Source organism: Rhizoctonia solani, chromosome 4 (assembly GCF_016906535.1).
Source record: "Rhizoctonia solani chromosome 4, complete sequence".
In the NCBI taxonomy this organism is placed as follows: Eukaryota; Fungi; Basidiomycota; class Agaricomycetes; order Cantharellales; family Ceratobasidiaceae; genus Rhizoctonia; species Rhizoctonia solani.
This window is the reverse complement of record NC_057373.1, coordinates 576,844-594,696: the sequence shown is the minus strand read 5'-3', so window position 1 is coordinate 594,696 and position 17,853 is coordinate 576,844. Positions and strand designations below refer to the sequence as shown.

Genomic DNA, 17,853 nt, shown 5'->3' with positions numbered 1-17,853 from the left:
CTTCGGACATCATACCTGATTTACACCCACCATTCATCCGCATGATGTCACCTAATAGAAAAGACTGGTTGGGTGGCAGCCATGCTGCTCACTTGAATCTGAAGGCGGTGGCGAGCGGTAAGAAATAGTCTTGGCCCTGAACGTGCTATCCACTCTTGGACGAGGTTGAGAACCACGGAGAGAGCTCAAGGTCAAGTCCCGGTCTTTGCTGTGATATGAGGCGATGAGCGTGGGTATACGCATACAGGCACTGAGTAAGAATGGACGAAAATACTTACCCGATGGCACTTGCATAGAAAAGAACACCTTTCACGTTATAGATCATCCCGAAGGTCGAATCTTATACGTGAATGTCATCACTGGAGTGAGAAAAGAGTCCCCGAGTCGATCAATCGTGACTATTATAGACGTCGAAGAACACTTCCCGCCGTCAACACAAGCCGAATTCGCACAGCTATCATAGTCCCTGAGTTTGATAAGCGCCTCTGCGTGACTCAGGACTTGCTCTTTGACTGGCGCAACGGCATGGATTCATGTGTTCTAATATATCAAGCGAGATGGGAAAGCGGGATTGGTCGGGTTTAATCCAAGCGCCAGGCGTATCTTGAAGCTGATTCGCATCTCTTCCAGCATAAGAACAGGGCTGTGGTGCTTCTTGGAGAATTCTGTCGTGCCAAGTAAATAAATTTGTGCAGGAACTCTTGGGTGACAGCTGCCCAGAATAACCAAACACCTGACACGTCAGTGCCTCAATAGACATGAGTAAATCCCTGATAAGGCATTCGTGTCAACTGAACAAACCGAGAAACGTGCATAGAGTCACGTGACTCTCCGGCTTTAAACTTGACTTGAAAAGGTTTGGGTTATACCTAAGCTTGACGACCGAGCCTTTCTATCTCATGCAGTGGCGCGGTTACATGCGTGATTGAATAGCCGTGCAGAGAGCCATAGATTGGCCATGACATCTATGTATAGCCCAATCCGGCTCGGGTACTTGCAGATCACTCCCCCAAAACAGCCGATAAAAACAAATTATTTGTTGATCGAAGCCACCACGACCAATGACTGCGCACGTACACACCCTTCCTCGTGTTCTACGCAAGTATTTTCTTCTGGAGCTTAGAACCGTTGCATCTGATCCGGTCGTTGTGTAGCCAAGCCATTCGGAACGGCTTGAGTTGTCTTGTGTGAATAGAGTAAAATTTAGGATGAGTTGCTTTCAGGCTACGAGGCACGGGCGCACCACAACCAAGAAGTTCTTTGAACAGGTTCGCGCAGTACATGATTAAACTATACTCTATATACATTAAACTAATCCTTAATGAGTTTGGGCGCATACAAAGTTACACGGCAGGACGCGACTAATTGCAATTCAAATCTGATTCCAATTCGTTACATTGTATCTCGCTATCAACACTGCAACAAGCGAATCGGAGGGAAGGGAAGAGGAAAAACTAATGTACACGCCGCTGTTTTTATGCAGCTCTCATGCCCAGCGCGCGTGAGCACCGAATTGTTCCGATAGCTGTGTGCATCATGTCCCCACGCTTAGACAATCTATTTAGGCCGAGACGATCTGCAAATCCGATTCGTTCCAATTGGATGGAATTACGGGCTCCGCGTATGGCGTTATACGAGCGGCTTGCTGCCAAGGTGAGAAAGCTTTTGCATACATACGTGCAAGCGAACGACTAGGGTATACGGAGGTTTCGGAGAAACTTGGTGCACGTATGCGCTTGTATGGATTATTCCCCAAGACGCGCGGGGCGCGCGCAAATAATAAACAAACACCTCACGCCATCCAGGTATCCAGGCCCCCCCCCCTCGTCCCTTGCTCAACCCCCCGCACGCGTCATATTTCCAGTAACGAATCCGCGCAAAATCCCAATATTTATTCTGCATCCCTGGCTGATCCGAATATTCTTTGTCCACGCGGATGTGGGGAAAGCCGGTATGTTGATATTGTCAGCCCGGCTGGGTTATATTTAGGAACACGTGAAGAGCGCCGTGCATACAAACAGCAAATCGATCTACGCCCCCCTTGACTGGACCAAGGGCAACTGAATAGTCTTATCTGAAGTCCGCAAAGGAAAATACTGATAGCATTTTCCGCACTGCCAACTGAGGGGGAGGGAGGGAGGAGGAAGGGGTGCCTGGTCTAGTCGGACGCTATGTCCGGGAAGGGACTGATTCCATCTTATCCGGATAACGAAATCCACGAAAGCCGAAATGCGTGTACATGTGGAATGGTTCGCGGACCGAGGGTCCCGATCTAAATCCAGTATCGGGCAGAACTGCGACGATGACCTGTAAACTGGCAGTAAACGACCTGCGGGTTCGGGAGCCGGAGCGCCAAACGTTAACGTTCGGCTGGGTCATCGAATTTTCTGCCTTTCTGTTTGCAATGCCCGGTTGGGGTGCGGCTGATGAAATCGGGCGTATAAAGCCGTAAGTATAGCCGGCCCTAAATGACCGTTGGCCCTATGTCCGGTCTGATGTGTGATTGATGGTGCGCAGGGATAAATATGGAGTTGGGCGAGGCGCTCATGTTTGGGGGTCAAGTGGGGCTGTGCGGCAGAAAAAACATGATATATTGCAAAAGGGAAGTCGTGATTTAGCATATAAGAAAGAAAAAAAACGAGGCGAGGCGTAAATAGTAACGGGAACAACAAACGGGAATACGCTGAAACATTGGGATCTGATGAGATAATAGCAGACAAAATCCCAACATAGTGACTGGCTATTTATTCCTGGTTATGATTGAACGGGTAGATGACGTAGAAATAGCAGGATTTGCTGGTGACCCAGGAACGCGAACGGCTAGAGCAAGGAAGCATGGAATGATGGCAAATCGGCGATGGTCGGCGAGTACGATAAGCGACCCAGGGAAGGTTGCCGGAGGCAGGCGAGGCATGAGCGAGTGGGCATGTTCAAACAACCTGACAGACAACACGACTGGTGAGCCTGGCTTGGCGTTAGATAAACATAACTTGTACAACCTCGGCGTTATGTACAGCAAGCGTGTATGTACACATGTAGATGGCCAAATTAGGGTTTTCCCACAGTTCAGTCCGTCACCTCCAAATGCGGCCAAGCTGTCAATGTGATACAGAAAGACTATTGCGTTATCCGTTCTGCACGGGACGTGGGACGGAGTAAAAATAACATGCTACGAGAGGCAGACCATTGAGTGCATAATAAACATATCTTAAGTGAGGGGGGAGCTCGGGTGACGTCACAATGGATGTCGACGCTGAGACGCATACAGAAACGGTTAGAGAGCAAGGTTCTCGTTGAACGGCCATCAGCCGGTGGTGCGGGGAGGGTTTGGGCTCCACAGAGGAAATCCGCAGGGGTGGCGGCGGAGAAAGGCTTGAGTAGAGCAAAACGGCCGTATTACTGTGCAAAGACATACGACGAATGTACGTACAGTTTGGGTGTATCGTTTCATCGGATGAAGGAAGCAGCCACGTGGGGTGCTCCCGAGGGGATCCGCAGGGCGCTGGTCCAGTCGGAGAGTCACAATCGAGGTACGTCGATCAACAAGTAGAGACAACCCGATAGAGAGATATGCCCAGAACAACAAAAGCTTCGAAAGCATACAGCCAGGCCTTGGCGAGGGCGCCAAGCAACACCAAAAGATTAGCGACCGGAACCCCCCTATGAGGAAGCGGGGCGGGGTTTGTGTTGGCCCCTTGGGAGATACATGCATTGCGGAGGGATGGAATGACATCGCGTAGTAATTGGTTTGACGCAGCGCCGACTGCCGTGTAAGCGCCGAGGGGGGCGGCCAGGGAAAACGTCTGAAAATAACTTTAGTTAGATTCGCACGGGGTGGCAGCAGAGACAGAAGACGTGGTCCGGACAGCCTGGGAGAGAGCCGTATCGAGTATTGCGCCGAGAGAGTAAGTTACTGATTCGCGGTTGCTAGAATGCGGATTCGAAGGATTATTGCCTGCACGGCTGATCTGAATTTTTCGGGACCCAAAACAGGGGGTTGGCCGGAAACGATCTGCATCCGCCAGGGTCCAATTGGAGATTGTCGCATGAGGGGGGGTATACTTAAGGCGTGTGTTGGAGGACGGAAAGACCATCTCCCTCTCCCCCCACCACATCCCAGCTCTTCACCTGTTCTGTCAGCAAGCAATCACAAAGGCCTACGAGCGTAGCGTTTTTGCGCAATATGTCTGAGCCGATTGTCGAAAAGGAGGCTGGGCCCCCAGCGGCCGCCCCCACTACTGGTGCTGGCGGTACTCCAACCGAAGAAAAGAAAAAGCGCGAGTACAAGGACTTTGGCCACGATGAAGAAAAAGCCACTCGTAAGTTGCACTCTTTACATGCACATACAACACCCGCTCACATCCTTTTTCAGACGCAAAGGTCGACATGGCTCAGGTACTAGCATATGAGTATCTCATTTCAGCCCTTACTGACCAATACCCTAGATCGAGCTCAAAGCCGAAGATCTGTACGACAAGGACAAGGTCGATCTCGAAACCGTGGTTCTCGACGATGTCTTCACCCTCCTCCAATGCACTGAGGAGGGTCTTTCCGAGTCTGAATCCAAGCGTCGTATCGAACTCTTCGGTCCTAACAAGCTGGAATCCAAGGAACAAAACCCCTTCCTTCAGGTAAGCATTTTCCCCCGCGTTCAAATGAATACAATTTGATATTTTATGGCGTTTTCAGTTCTTGGGCTTCATGTGGAATCCTCTCTCCTGGGTCATGGAGGGTGCTGCGCTTGTCGCTATTGCCCTGTCCAACGGTGGTGGTCGCGCCCCCGATTGGCCTGATTTCGTCGGTATCGTCCTCTTGCTTTTGATCAACTCGGCCATTGGTTTCTACGAAGAGCGTGGTGCCGGTAATGCCGTCAAGGCGCTTATGGACTCGCTCGCTCCCAAGGCAAAGGTCCGCCGCGATGGCAAATGGTCTGAAATCGAATCCGCCGATCTCGTTCCCGGTGATATGGTTGCCTTCAAGATTGGTGATGTCGTCCCCGCCGATTGCCGTCTCACTGAGGCCATCAACGTCTCGATCGACCAGGCTGCTCTTACCGGCGAGTCTCTTCCCGTTGGTAAGAAGACCGGTGACCAATGCTTCTCGTGAGTCCAATCTTAATTAAGTCATTACGTATTATTGACATCACTCTCAGTGGTTCTACTTGCAAACAGGGTGAAGCCGAGGGTGTCGTTATTGCCACCGGTGCCAATACTTTCTTCGGTCGTGCTGCTTCCCTCGTCGGTCAAGATGACGATACCACCGGTCACTTGCAAAAGATTCTCGCTCAGATCGGATCTTTCTGCTTGGTTTCCATCGGTCTCTTCGTCGTCCTCGAAATTGTTATCCTCTATCCTCGCTTCCACTACACCTACCGTCGCGGTCTCGATAACATTCTCGTGCTTTTGATCGGTGGTATCCCCATTGCCATGCCTACTGTCTTGTCCGTCACTCTTGCTGTCGGTGCCCAACAGCTCGCCAAGCACAAGGCTATTGTCACTCGTATCACTGCCATTGAAGAATTGGCCGGTGTCACCATCCTGTGCTCTGACAAGACCGGTACTTTGACCACCAACAAGCTCACCATCGACAAGGAACTCGTTAAGACCTATGGTCCCTTCGCTCCTCAGGATGTCATTCTCCTGGCCGCCTATGCTTCTCGTACCGAGAACCAGGACGCTATCGATCAATGCGTTGTTGGCACTCTTGACGATCCCGCTCGTGCTCGCGCCGGCATCAAGCTCCTCGACTTCAAGCCATTCAACCCTGTTGACAAGCGTACCGAGATCACCTACCGCGAGGAGTCTTCTGGCCGCCTCAAGCGTGTCACCAAGGGTATGACTGGTATCATCATCGAGCTTTGCACCCGCAACAAGACCGACGAAGTCGAGAACCAGCTCGAGGCTGACGTTACTGAATTCGCTAGCCGTGGTCTCCGTGCTCTCGCTGTCGCATACGAAGAGCTCGACCATGATAACCACGAGGGTGAAGGCAACGGCTTCGAGCTCATCGGTCTCCTCGCCATCTTCGATCCTCCCCGTGACGATACCAAGCAGACCATTGACGATGCTATTGCCCTCGGTGTCAAGGTCAAGATGGTTACTGGTGATCAGCTCGCTATTGCAAAGGAAACCGGTCGTCGTCTCGGTCTCGGTGACCACATGTACCCCGCCAAGGTTCTCCAGGACGGTCCCCCACCCGGCGGCAAGCACATGTCTCTCGACGAGATGATCATGGATGCCGATGGCTTTGCTGGTGTCTTCCCCGAGCACAAGTACGAAATTGTCAAGCGTCTCCAGGGTCTCGGCCACTTGTGCGCCATGACTGGTGACGGTGCCAACGATGCTCCCGCTCTGTCCCGTGCCAACGTCGGTATTGCTGTCGAGGGTGCCACTGATGCCGCTCGCGGTGCCGCTGATATCGTCTTGACTGAGCCCGGTCTGTCTACCATCGTCCACGCCATCCGCGGCTCTCGCCAGATCTTCCAACGTATGCGCAACTACGCCATCTACGCCTGCGCTGTCACCATCCGTATCGTCGTCTGCTTCGCCATCCTCGCCTTTGCCTACCAGTTCGACTTCCCTCCGTTCATGGTTCTTATCATTGCGCTCCTCAACGACGGTACCATCATGACTCTCTCCGTTGACCGTGTCTTGCCCTCGAACACTCCGGATGCTTGGGACTTGGCCGAGATCTTCGCCTTCGCCGTCGCCTACGGTCTCTACCTCACCCTCTCCACCATCGTCCTTGTCATTGTCATCCTCGAGACCGACTTCTTCGAGAACAAGTTCGGTGTTTCCCTCGAGTCTGAGCGTGATGGTGTTACCGGCCGCAAGAACCACAACGATCGTCAGCTCCACATGATCATCTACCTCCAAGTTGCCATGATCTCCCAAGCTCTCATCTTCGTCACCCGTTCCCACGGCTTCTTCTTCATGGAGCGTCCTTCGACTGCCCTGCTCGGTGCCTTCGCCATTGCCCAGCTCGTCTCTTCCATCATTGCCGCCTACGCCGACTGGGGCTTCACTGACATCCACTCCGTCTCTGGTGGCTGGATCGGTATCGTCTGGGTCTGGAACATTGTCTGGTTCTTCCCTCTCGACTGGATCAAGTTCGCCATGAAGGCTACCGTCATCAGGTGGTTCCGTGCCCGCCGCGAGCGCAAGGCTCACGAGGCTGCTCGTGCCAGCGGTGGCGAGGTCCCTCTTACCCGTACCACCTCGCGCGCTGCTTCGATCCACGAGTCGCTCTACTCGAACCGTGTCAGCTTCCTCAAGCGTGCTGCCCGCCGCGCCGGCTTTGGTGACAAGCGCGTCCGCATGTCCCAGGGCGAGCTCCAACGCTTCTCGTCTATCCAGGCTGCCCAGACTGGTGCGACATTGGCGCGCAACCCGAGCCGCCCCCACTAGATGAAGCCGAAACGACGGAGACGGATTGGTCCTGGCTGACTGGTCGGATGGTATTTGGGAGTCTTTCTTGTGCGATGTCATTTTCTCTCTGTAGCACATGGGAATGGGTTCGGATGTTACTCTTAGATCTGTCTTGCCTGCGGCCTGACTACAATGTTTCTGCGTTTTGTGAGATATTTCCTCCTATTTTTTGATGCCTCATGTTTTGTATACGTGCCATTAGCAACGATTTGTCGTTTTAGTTAATTCCATGACTGTTATCAATATTTCTTGCGTGATTTTAAGTTTTTTTTCTTCTGGCTGCTTGTTTTGCTGGGTTTCCCTCTCCCCAGAAAGAGAGGGGGGTCAATGCAAGAAGGTCAGCCTTTTCCTTTCCCTCGTTGCATGTCACTGAATTTGCATTTCACAGACAAACATGCCTTATCTTCAAATTACGCGACCGCTGAAAATGAGACCCGTACTCGACAAATACGACTTGGCAAAAAGGGAGTTACCGACGGTCTTATTTTATTCCACCCCGTTCTACATTCGACACGCGCCTCGCCTTGCCATGCTATGCTATGCCTCGCTACCCTTGTTTTTCCAAAAATACCCTGCGAGTACGGTCCGGACGAATCTCGACTCTCACGGCAATTCTTTTTTTGGACATGGACAGACAACGCTAACGTATAAGCCCCAGCAAACCCGGACCTTGTGCCTTTGCAAGGCGAGCCATGACGTCTCATGGATATGTTATCGTGGTACACATGGGGAAGGAAGGATGCGATTTGGTGGAGAGGCAGGCGGCTATGACGGGCAGTCACCATCATTTGCTGAGTAATGGAAAACAGAGCCGGGAGAGAGAGGCTGGAAGGGCCGGAATTGGTCGGAATCGGATAGGAAACGAGGCTCTCTTCGGTGATTTTTGGGTGCTCAAAGCGGGAAGCACCACCGGGGGTTGAAATGGTAGGAGGGGGGGGCGAGTGCAGCGTCTTGGCCATGGGAAATGGAAATCTAATCGGGAAGCGGAGCGGTGGGGCTGCCTGCGGCTACTTCGTGCGCGTGTTGTGTTCGAATTTCGTCCCTCTAGATCGAGGAGCGGAAGGGATCTCGTTGGAATTTCGAGGTTGTAAAGAGTCTGGTGAGTTTACGGTTTTCAGGGTCGTTTATAATCTTGAATTGCAGACTTTGCAGGTACGGTATTTTGAAGGTTTTCTCTCGGGGAAGGAAATGGGCGAGAGTTGTGGATAGGGCCGATCTAAGCGGGTTTACTAGCGGGCCCTTGGCTGGCGGTCTTACGAGTATACCGCCTTGTGGGCGAAGAATCGCGAACATGCGCGACGACGCCTGGAGTCATTTAGGCTTTGGTGGTGCATAGTCTTGTGGCCCCAGCCATATCGTTTGCGTCAAAATCCCATAGTCGACAAGGAGAGCGGAATGGGTCAAGCGGTCTGATGGTGGATAAACCAAACTCGCGAATGACGTTTGTTCGTTTCTTTGGATCACGGTTCCCTTGGTTCCATGTGGCCATCAGGTAGAGAAAGTCCAACACTGGGTGTCTTTGATTGCATACACGTCCTCCCGCGATTGCCAATATCCACCAGGAATTGGTTACCCATGGGTTACATACATTAAGCTGGAGTATTTGGGTCTTGGCACTCAACGAAAGGTCGATCACCAAATAATTATTCCGTTTCCAAGAAGGGCTGTCTCAGTAGGCCCGAAATGCTACCTACTCCTGGGATACTTCCTTACTACCTTCCTGTCGAGTTTCGTGGATTTAAAAAAGGCGATTCGTCGGGGTTTATGATGGTCACTATGACTAGTGATCTTTCATAGTGTTTTCAAGCTTCTAGCCGAATGGACACAATGGCACATGGTTTCTGTTTTGTCGAGTTGGTCAACTTGCTGAGGAATACACTGGGTTTGGGAGTGCATAGGCTCCAGGTTGCCGTGTATATGGACACGTGTGTCGCTACCAACTGAAAGAGGAATACTAATGACACTGGTGTTTCTCCGAACCAATTATCTTTCCCCATGTGGTCATGATGACTGCCTTGTGCGGCGCTTCTTTTTGACGGTCGTTGGAATAATTTGGAATCCCTACTAGGTCCTATGGTGACCCGTGTAGGTTGTTTAAGGGGTCCACAGGCCGTGGTGACCATGGGTACCATAAGAGCTATAATGACTGCTCTTCGAGTCTAACCTGTGCTTGCTTATCCCATTTTACTTTCTTTCCCCTTTCACTCATGCGTTCGTTAATCACACTCGCTACTGCAGTTGCAGCATACATGCTGCCCCAGGCGCTGGCCATCCCTGCGTTCCCTGGAGCTGAAGGATTCGGTGCCAATGCTGTTGGTGGCCGCGGTGGTTCGGTCTACGTTGTCACCAATCTGAACGATAGGTGAGTAAAGATATCGCCTTGTATGTGAGAATGACATCGCTAACCAATCTTACAGCGGAAGGTAATTATACATGTTATACGTTCGGAACTAGCGCATTGATTCTTGTCCTGCTAAGCGGGAGTTTCCGTGACGCAGTCAGCAAGTCAAATCGTATTGTAGTGTTCGCGGTTGGCGGTGTCATCAAGATTTCTAGCCGAATCGTTATCAAGGACCATATCACTATTGCCGGCCAAACTGCGCCGGGTGGGGGTATCACTATCTATGGAAATGTTAGTAAATGTCTACTATTGTTGTATAAATGTCACTTGTGCTAATTACGCTGGACCAAAACAAGGGTGTCTCCTACTCAAATGCCCACCATACCGTTACTCGATACGTCCGCTACCGTATGGGCAAGAGCGGCGACAGTGGGAAAGATGGCATTACCATTGGTGGGTATATCGACCCTCCACTGTCCGACACTTCACTGACTTGGGCACGTGTAGCTGATGGCCATGACATGATATTCGATCATGTCAGTGTGTCTTGGGGGCGAGGTGAGCTATCTAGTCAGCTGATGCCTCGGTCTGGTGATAGCTCATACACCTATTTTTAGACGAAACTTTCTCAATTAACGGAGACGTATCTAACATTACGATATCGGATTCCATTATTGCTCAAGGCTTGGAAACCCATTCTTGTGGTGGTTTGATGCAGAGTACAGGAGGGATTAGCATCATCCGATCGCTTTACATCGACAACAAGACCCGGTAAGCTGAGTTCCGTGCGAATATCTTGGCCTTTTTTTGACCCTGGTTGGCAAATTCAGTAACCCCAAGGTCAAGGGGACCAACGAATTCGTCAACAATGTTGTTTACAACTGGGGCGGAGGAGGAGGATACATTGCCGGCGACTCTGATGGAGCGTCTTATGCGAACATCATGAATAACGTATTCATCAGTGGACCGTCCACAAGCGCCCGTCCGTTCACCCGTGGAAATGCAAACTTCCATGCATACGTGCAACGCAACTACTACGATGCCAGTAAGTGAACAGGTTTATTCCCCAATTTCAAATACTGACTTGAATGCTTTGTAGACAAAAATGGTAATCATACTAAACACGACTTGGTGAACTATTAACTGAAGTTTGACATTAATCAGGTGTCCTCGATGGGTCCGAACTAGGCCAGAGCACTGACAACTATTCGGTGAATAAGACAGTCTTTTGCTCCTACATGGTATTAAATTATTCACAGGGTGTTGACTTCCAAGCCAAGCGCTACGACTACCCAACAGTCAAGACCCTCCTTGCTCCTCTTGATGCCTATGCCAAGGTTATCGCTGGAGTAGGCGCGTCCAAGTCGCGGGACAACGTCGACACACAGCTCATCAACCAGGTCAAGTCACTCGGCAAGTCCGGTGCCCTCATTTCGGACGAAAAGGTCTCGCCATGGAACTCCGGAGGACCGATCGCTGGAGGTACTGCACCAAAGGATACAGATGGAGATGGGATGCCAGATGACTGGGAGATTGCAAACGGTCTGAACCCGAACGTGAACGACGCTATGCAGGATAAGAATGGAGATGGCTACGCCAGTGAGTACATGTATGTTTAATTTGGATCTAGTGCTGAGAGATGCGTGCAGACATCGAGAACTATATCAATTCACTTGTATAATAATTCAGCTACGTTCTATAAATATTAGTAGTACTAGCAACGCTAATACATGCGTGTTTTCATATCGGTCCTCTTTAAACACGATTAAAGGCATCCGGTAGTTCGACAGTAGAAAATCTCAGAAACATTGTTACCGGTCAGTTTAGTACTCTATAACTCGGTGGGGGGGGGGGTTGATGGAAGTAACGAAAATAACTGATACTGGTACCTGGGTGTGGTTCTCACATAATCATGATAAGTGTAAGGTTAGTGAATAAGCGACTATGACATGACAGATACATAAGCATATAGCGTGGGAATCCCGACCAGAACCCAGCCAGAGCCATAATAGGGCTGCACCACAGCTAGAGAAGAGTTTCACAACGAATAAATTTCAATAATATGGTCAATACATGTTACTTGATTATACAGCAAAAGGGCAAGTACTCATGAGCTGAAAGCACCACCGCGAATGCGCTGACCTCCACTCAGTCGATTTTGATGACAATTTTTCCAAAATGGGAGCCACTGAGCTGGTAATCCAACGCATCCACCACCTCACTCCAGCCAAATACACGGTCAATAACTGGCTTGATCTTGTGCTCAGCCATGAAGGCGTCCAACCTCTCGCACATTGCCTTGTTTCCAACCAAGATTCCGATCACCTACAAAGGCGGTTTAACACGCAGAACATAATGGTTGAATTCAACGACTTACCGAGATCTGTCCGAATAACACCGTCTTGGCCAGATCTTGGAGGGTTTCGCTACCTGGGTTACCCTGCGCAACGGCGCCGATCACATGTACTGAGCCTTCGCGTTTGACGGACTTAAGGGATTGCATGAGCGTGCCCTGTCCGCCTATCAACACCGGACCTGTCATTACGAGTAAACGACCGATGCGAACTATAACCCACCAACTTCAAGCACCTGCTCGACACCTTTACCCCCAGTCAACTCTTTGACCTTGCTCGACCACTCAGGCACCTCTCGGTAGTTGATGATCTCGTCGACTCCCAAGTCTTTGTACTTGGCCGCCTTCTCCTTGCTCGAAGTAGTAGCAATCACCCGTGCCCCCGCCGCCTTGGCGAGCTGCGCACCAAACACGGAGACCCCTCCGCTACCGAGTACCAGCACGGTCGAATCTTTGGTGATGGGTCGCTTTTCGAAGAACGAATGCCATGCGGTCAATGCTGCGCATGGGATGGTGGCAGCCTCTTCGTAAGAAAGGTGAGCTGGGATCGGGAGGAGAGTTTTGGCATCGAACACCCTGTGTCATGTAGTGAGTGTATGCGCATTGGCTATCGTGGTTTTGGCATGCCTGTATTGAGTGAAGCATCCGGTGGTACCACCACCAACTGTAAAGGGCATATGCTCGTCCTACCGTAACACATAGTCGTGTCAGCGAGAAGCTAAACTCATATGTGATTCTCACGCACTTGGTTAGGACCGTCAAACCACGTTTCGAAGAACAGCGAGTGCACCCGGTCTCCTTTCTTCCACTGCGTGACACCCTCGCCAACAGCGACTACTAATCTCGATTCTGTAGGACATTCTCATTAGCAAGGGGCAATATCGTGGGCTATTTTCCACCGGCCCTGACGGACAGGGGCTGATTCCGTCTTGTGACGGCGCTGGAGAAGATCGAAGAATCGTGGGTGTACTTGACCGTGCATACCCTATAAGTGTTAATTCGATTAGCAAGCTAGCCAACTGACCATTTCGGACGACGTACCTGTAGTTAAGAGCAGCCGCGTGTAGCTTCACTAGGACCTCTCCTTGCTTAGGAGGAGTGATTTTGACTTCGCGGAGCTCGAGGCTCTTGTGGCCGTTCCAACTCGTTTGATCAGGCGGAAAGCGCCACGCCTGAGCAGTAGTCGGGATAGTAGACATATTGGATGAGTAATAAAACTAGCAGTGAAAGGGATGCTGAACGCTTGACTGAATGCTTGAGAGGAGCGGTGCTTGCGCACTTTTATATGACTGGGGGAGGTGTTATTCATGCACCGTGTCGTCACTTTTCAAATTCCGGGGGGGGAAACTTGGATTATTCACCCTTACGAGTGGAGGTTGGTGGAGGCAGAACATTCCTCGATCCTCGAAGTCGTGCTGATCAACCCATCGACCATTTTTAAAAACTCCAGGCGTTCTCTGAAACATTTCTTCCAGGTGTAGTAATCTTATTAATATTAGTATGGTATGGCGTGATGCGTATGGCTAATATGCTGAAAGTCCAGGTCTTGACCTAATGGTGATAATCGGTAGGACAAACGTTATATAATAATATGACTTACGTTGTATGTGACTTGTAAGTATCTTACGCTACTGTAGCCTACATTCTAAGATACACCTGCATGTGGTCAATCAATATAAAAAATTACTATAGATATTAGATATGATAGATACATATGATTAGTCACCCAAGCAGACTCCCGCGGCTCGAGTGCATGTCTTCGAGTTTGTATTGTTTGATTTAACTGAAGCTATAGAACTATCAGTTTGCAACGAGAATGCATCAATAAGCATGGAGCTAAGAACATTGACTAAGATCGCGAAGTCAAGTCTATCCCGTGAGCAACCAGAGCGTGGTGAAGCGAATGGGGTTAGCCCAGCTCTTCTGAAATGGAGAGGAGCACCGTGCTCTCGTCTGACCGTTCATTTCCGGCGGCATCCTTTGGCGCTACGTTACAGCCATCCGTCTGGCAAAGAAGGTCTAAGAAGTCAGCAGAATGTCCCAATATGGTCATTTAGGGGCGTATGTCGGGCTGCATTCTTACTCAGCGTCGGGAAGCATAACGAATTGATTCCAACATGTAAGTCACGCGGAGCCCGGTAGCTTACGCCTCACCTACCCAATTGTATGGATGCTTGCCAATCGTCTTCGATAAAACTAAATAAGTACATATTGCCATCGTGTCTGCTTGATTGCAATTTGGTGGCTTTGTATGCGGCTCTCAATTGCCAATTGCTGCTTTCAATGATCGCACTTCTGAATTCTGTCTTACGCTTCACCTCCATCGTTTTGACAAGACTTGAATGGTTGTCAGGTAGCTGTCTTTCGTAGCAGACTAATTCTGATATGAGCCTCGGTTAGAGCATGCTCTTCAGATCTAGGGGTATTCTTCATATCCTCCTGACCTCTCCGGGATCTTCGGGTTAAACTGTCGTTCGCAAAATAGGTACTTATGCCACTCCGATCTTCTGTTCATGTGTATTTGGCCAAAGAAACGTGGTTCTTCCATTGTATCTACCGAACTTAAATTGGACAGCTCAACATTATGTCTTGTGACGGGCTTCTGATTACTCCGAACACGCGTTGGCGGCCCGCTCTAGTCTGGCGTTCCAATAGTCCATGGGGTAATTCGTCTGGGTTGGGCGGAGTCGACAAACCAGAGAACACATAGGAGAATTATATAAAGTAGATAGAGCTTAGTTTCATGTTCATCGATAATCTGCCCCCTTCCGCCATCGATTGATACTAATTAATAGCCTTCCAAAGATGCGTTCACTGTTATCATTGGTTGCCCTTGCAGCAGGTCTGATTCATCAGACATTAGCTATTCCTGCTTTCCCAGGAGCAGAAGGCTTTGGTGCCAATGCTATTGGGGGTCGTGGCGGGTCTGTGTATGTTGTAACTAATCTGAACGACAGGTGAGCGGTCTTCCGGACCTATATTATGTATGAAATCACAGCTGACGTCTATCAACTAACTAGTGGAAGGTAAACTAATTTTCATCTATGTTGATTGATTAGAGTGTCTGATATGCTACGCAGTGGAAGCTTCCGTGACGCCGTGAGCCAGCCGAACCGCATCGTTGTTTTTGCCGTTGGTGGAGTGATCAAAATCTCAAGTCGGGTTGTCATTAGCCATCATGTCACTATTGCTGGTCAAACGGCGCCTGGCGGAGGTATCACCATCTATGGAAACGTAAGCAAAGCTCAGTTTAAAGCTCGGTTATATTTGGGTAACCACTTTGCTCCAGGGTGTTTCTTATTCGAATGCCCACCATACCATCACTCGCTATGTTCGCTACCGTATGGGCAAGGGGGGTGATAGTGGCAAGGATGGAATCACAATTGGTAGGGTACATGTTAATCGATTGATGCAGGCTGTTGAACTTGTTATTCATTAACGGCTTAGCCGACGGGCATGATATGATATTCGACCATGTCAGCGTATCTTGGGGTCGAGGTGAGCAACTCTATGAGATTAAACGATTACCGTAGCTGACTGGAAGGCAGATGAGACATTCTCCATCAATGGCGAAGTCTCGAACATAACAATATCGGACACTATTATTGCTCAGGGCCTCGAGACTCACTCTTGTGGTGGACTTATGCAAACAAATACAGGAGGTGTTAGCATCATCCGATCTCTATACATTGATAACAAAACTCGGTATGTTAACTGTGCTACTCGCAATTTTTTCAATCTGATCAGAAGTCTGTTTGACAAGTAACCCCAAAGTCAAGGGGGTCAACGAGTTCGTCAACAATGTTGTTTATAACTGGGGTGGAGGAGGGGGCTACATTGCCGGCGATTCGGATGGCCAATCATACGCGAATATCATGAACAACATATTCATCAGCGGCCCTGCGACGAGCGTCAGTCCATTTACCCGCGGAAATGCAAACTTCCATGCATATGTGCAGCGTAACTATTATGATCCCAGTAAGTCAATCTAAGTATCTCCGTTCACGAAAGCGATCATTCTTATATGTATGAACAGACAGGAACGGTAGGCAAATAGTAATCTGTAGGGCCCATCACGTATAATGATTAACTATTTCAGGTGTACTCGATGGCTGGGAACTTAGTCAATCTACTGACAATTACTCTGTTCGTATCTTTAGCCATTCTTGGTGGTTGTATTGACTATATTCCCAGGGCGTCGACTTCCAAGCCAAACGTTATGACTACCCAACAGTCAAGACCCTCCTTGCTCCTCTTGATGCCTATGCCAAGGTTATCGCCGGAGTAGGCGCGTCCAAGTCGCGGGACAACGTCGACACACAGCTCATCAACCAGGTCAAGTCACTCGGCAAGTCTGGCGCGCTCATCTCTGATGAAACTGTGTCCCCGTGGAGCTCTGGTGGCCCGATCGCTGGAGGTACTACACCGAAAGACACGGATGGAGATGGGATGCCAGATGACTGGGAGATTGCAAACGGTCTGAACCCGAACGTGAACGACGCTATGCAGGACAAGAATGGAGATGGATATGCCAGTAAGTATATGGGTGTTTAGTTTGGATCTAGTACTGAGGGATATCTGTAGACATCGAGAACTATATCAACTCACTTGTGTGAGTTTTGAACTGGTTGGCGTTGGAAATAGGAATACCGTTGATTGTGTGGACGCTATTTGAAACACAACATATTGTCGAAGCTTTATGAATTTACTAGCAGCGACTTATCGCACCTAAGATAACTACTAAATACCCGCCACACTAGTAGTATTCGGCAAAATGACACTTTAGGGCCTATGGCTCTTTCAGTTTTGCGAAGTAACGAACCATGCTTCTTTCATGCATATGGGGCGTTTTTATATAAGCGCATGCAACCAAGTGCTGTATGTTGTGATTATTATTGGAATATTACGAGCTCGGTGATGAGACTCGGTAAATCACTAACAATTGGCTTCTTGGCATTCCGGACAGTACTTAACGGCCCGCTAGAATGATCAATGACCCATGGAGCAATACCCTTAATTGGACGCGACTCACGATAACTACCGAGGGCACGAAAAGTCCATTTCTGACATGGGAATCGCAGGGCGCAGAGGCTCGCAGTTACGTGAGCTGCTAGAACGCGATTTCACCTGATTAAGAGCTTAAATTACCTCGAATGCCCTACCAAGCGCCGAGCACTTTGGCGGCTTCGCATTTTCTAGCACCCACACACCATCACTAGTGACAACAAAGAGTCGCTATTCACAGTTCTCTACCACTCCGAGCCTTTAACCCGGACGATCGCAGTCTTGGACGGCCCGGCCGAGACCCCTGGACCGCATTTCGCGGGCCGGGAGCTCCCCCACTCGTACCGCGTCGAGAAACGAAACTGTACATGCACTGCAAAAAGTCATTTTTATACATATATGTATAGGTAAGTATACACCTAGAATAAACCGGAGCATAGGTTGAGTCATTGGTGCCGGTGTAACTGTTTGGTTTCCAGCAATGCCAATCAATAGACCATGGCTAGGAGCGTGGTTGTGATAGACTATCTAAAGGGATATGACAACCTTATTGTTTTTTTCATTGTATTGGATAATAATGGTCATAAGCATAAGGGAGTGATAGAAAACTGTTCAGTAAAGTTAGTTCGAAATGTCCAAGATGGCCGAGTAGGTAAGTATGATTGGGAGCGCCTGGATAAGTAGGTCACGTGTCGACGATTTTTTTTTTTTGGATTCATATTTAAGGA

The 17,853-nt window shown here is 49.6% G+C and overlaps 4 protein-coding genes across 4 annotated transcripts; 3 read left to right on the top strand and 1 right to left on the bottom strand.

Annotated features, from left to right (window-relative positions):
• Positions 1-4,183: 4,183 nt before the first annotated feature.
• Positions 4,184-7,406, top strand: RhiXN_00162 (plasma membrane H+-transporting ATPase; the record flags this gene model as incomplete). Its single annotated transcript, XM_043319981.1, has 5 exons — positions 4,184-4,319; positions 4,373-4,395; positions 4,446-4,631; positions 4,690-5,102; positions 5,153-7,406. The coding sequence occupies 5 exons, from the start codon at positions 4,184-4,186 to the stop codon at positions 7,404-7,406; spliced, it is 3,012 nt and encodes a 1,003-aa protein (XP_043178993.1).
• A 2,228-nt stretch (positions 7,407-9,634) lies between these two features.
• On the top strand, positions 9,635-11,449 carry RhiXN_00161 (pectate lyase; the record flags this gene model as incomplete). The annotated part of the gene is made up of 11 exons (XM_043319980.1): positions 9,635-9,789; positions 9,845-9,850; positions 9,906-10,059; positions 10,125-10,221; positions 10,276-10,326; positions 10,386-10,539; positions 10,599-10,813; positions 10,868-10,876; positions 10,933-10,979; positions 11,028-11,367; positions 11,418-11,449. 11 exons carry the CDS (start codon positions 9,635-9,637, stop codon positions 11,447-11,449), a joined length of 1,260 nt encoding a protein of 419 aa, XP_043178992.1.
• A 467-nt stretch (positions 11,450-11,916) lies between these two features.
• Positions 11,917-13,320, bottom strand: RhiXN_00160 (Zinc-binding dehydrogenase; the record flags this gene model as incomplete). The annotated part of the gene is made up of 7 exons (XM_043319979.1): positions 11,917-12,093; positions 12,146-12,288; positions 12,345-12,644; positions 12,777-12,807; positions 12,867-12,970; positions 13,021-13,106; positions 13,163-13,320. 7 exons carry the CDS (start codon positions 13,318-13,320, stop codon positions 11,917-11,919), a joined length of 999 nt encoding a protein of 332 aa, XP_043178991.1.
• Positions 13,321-14,926: 1,606 nt separating this feature from the next.
• RhiXN_00159 (pectate lyase) lies at positions 14,927-16,737 on the top strand (the record flags this gene model as incomplete). The annotated part of the gene is made up of 11 exons (XM_043319978.1): positions 14,927-15,078; positions 15,142-15,147; positions 15,202-15,355; positions 15,411-15,507; positions 15,569-15,619; positions 15,670-15,826; positions 15,885-16,099; positions 16,158-16,166; positions 16,221-16,267; positions 16,316-16,655; positions 16,706-16,737. 11 exons carry the CDS (start codon positions 14,927-14,929, stop codon positions 16,735-16,737), a joined length of 1,260 nt encoding a protein of 419 aa, XP_043178990.1.
• Positions 16,738-17,853: the final 1,116 nt, after the last annotated feature.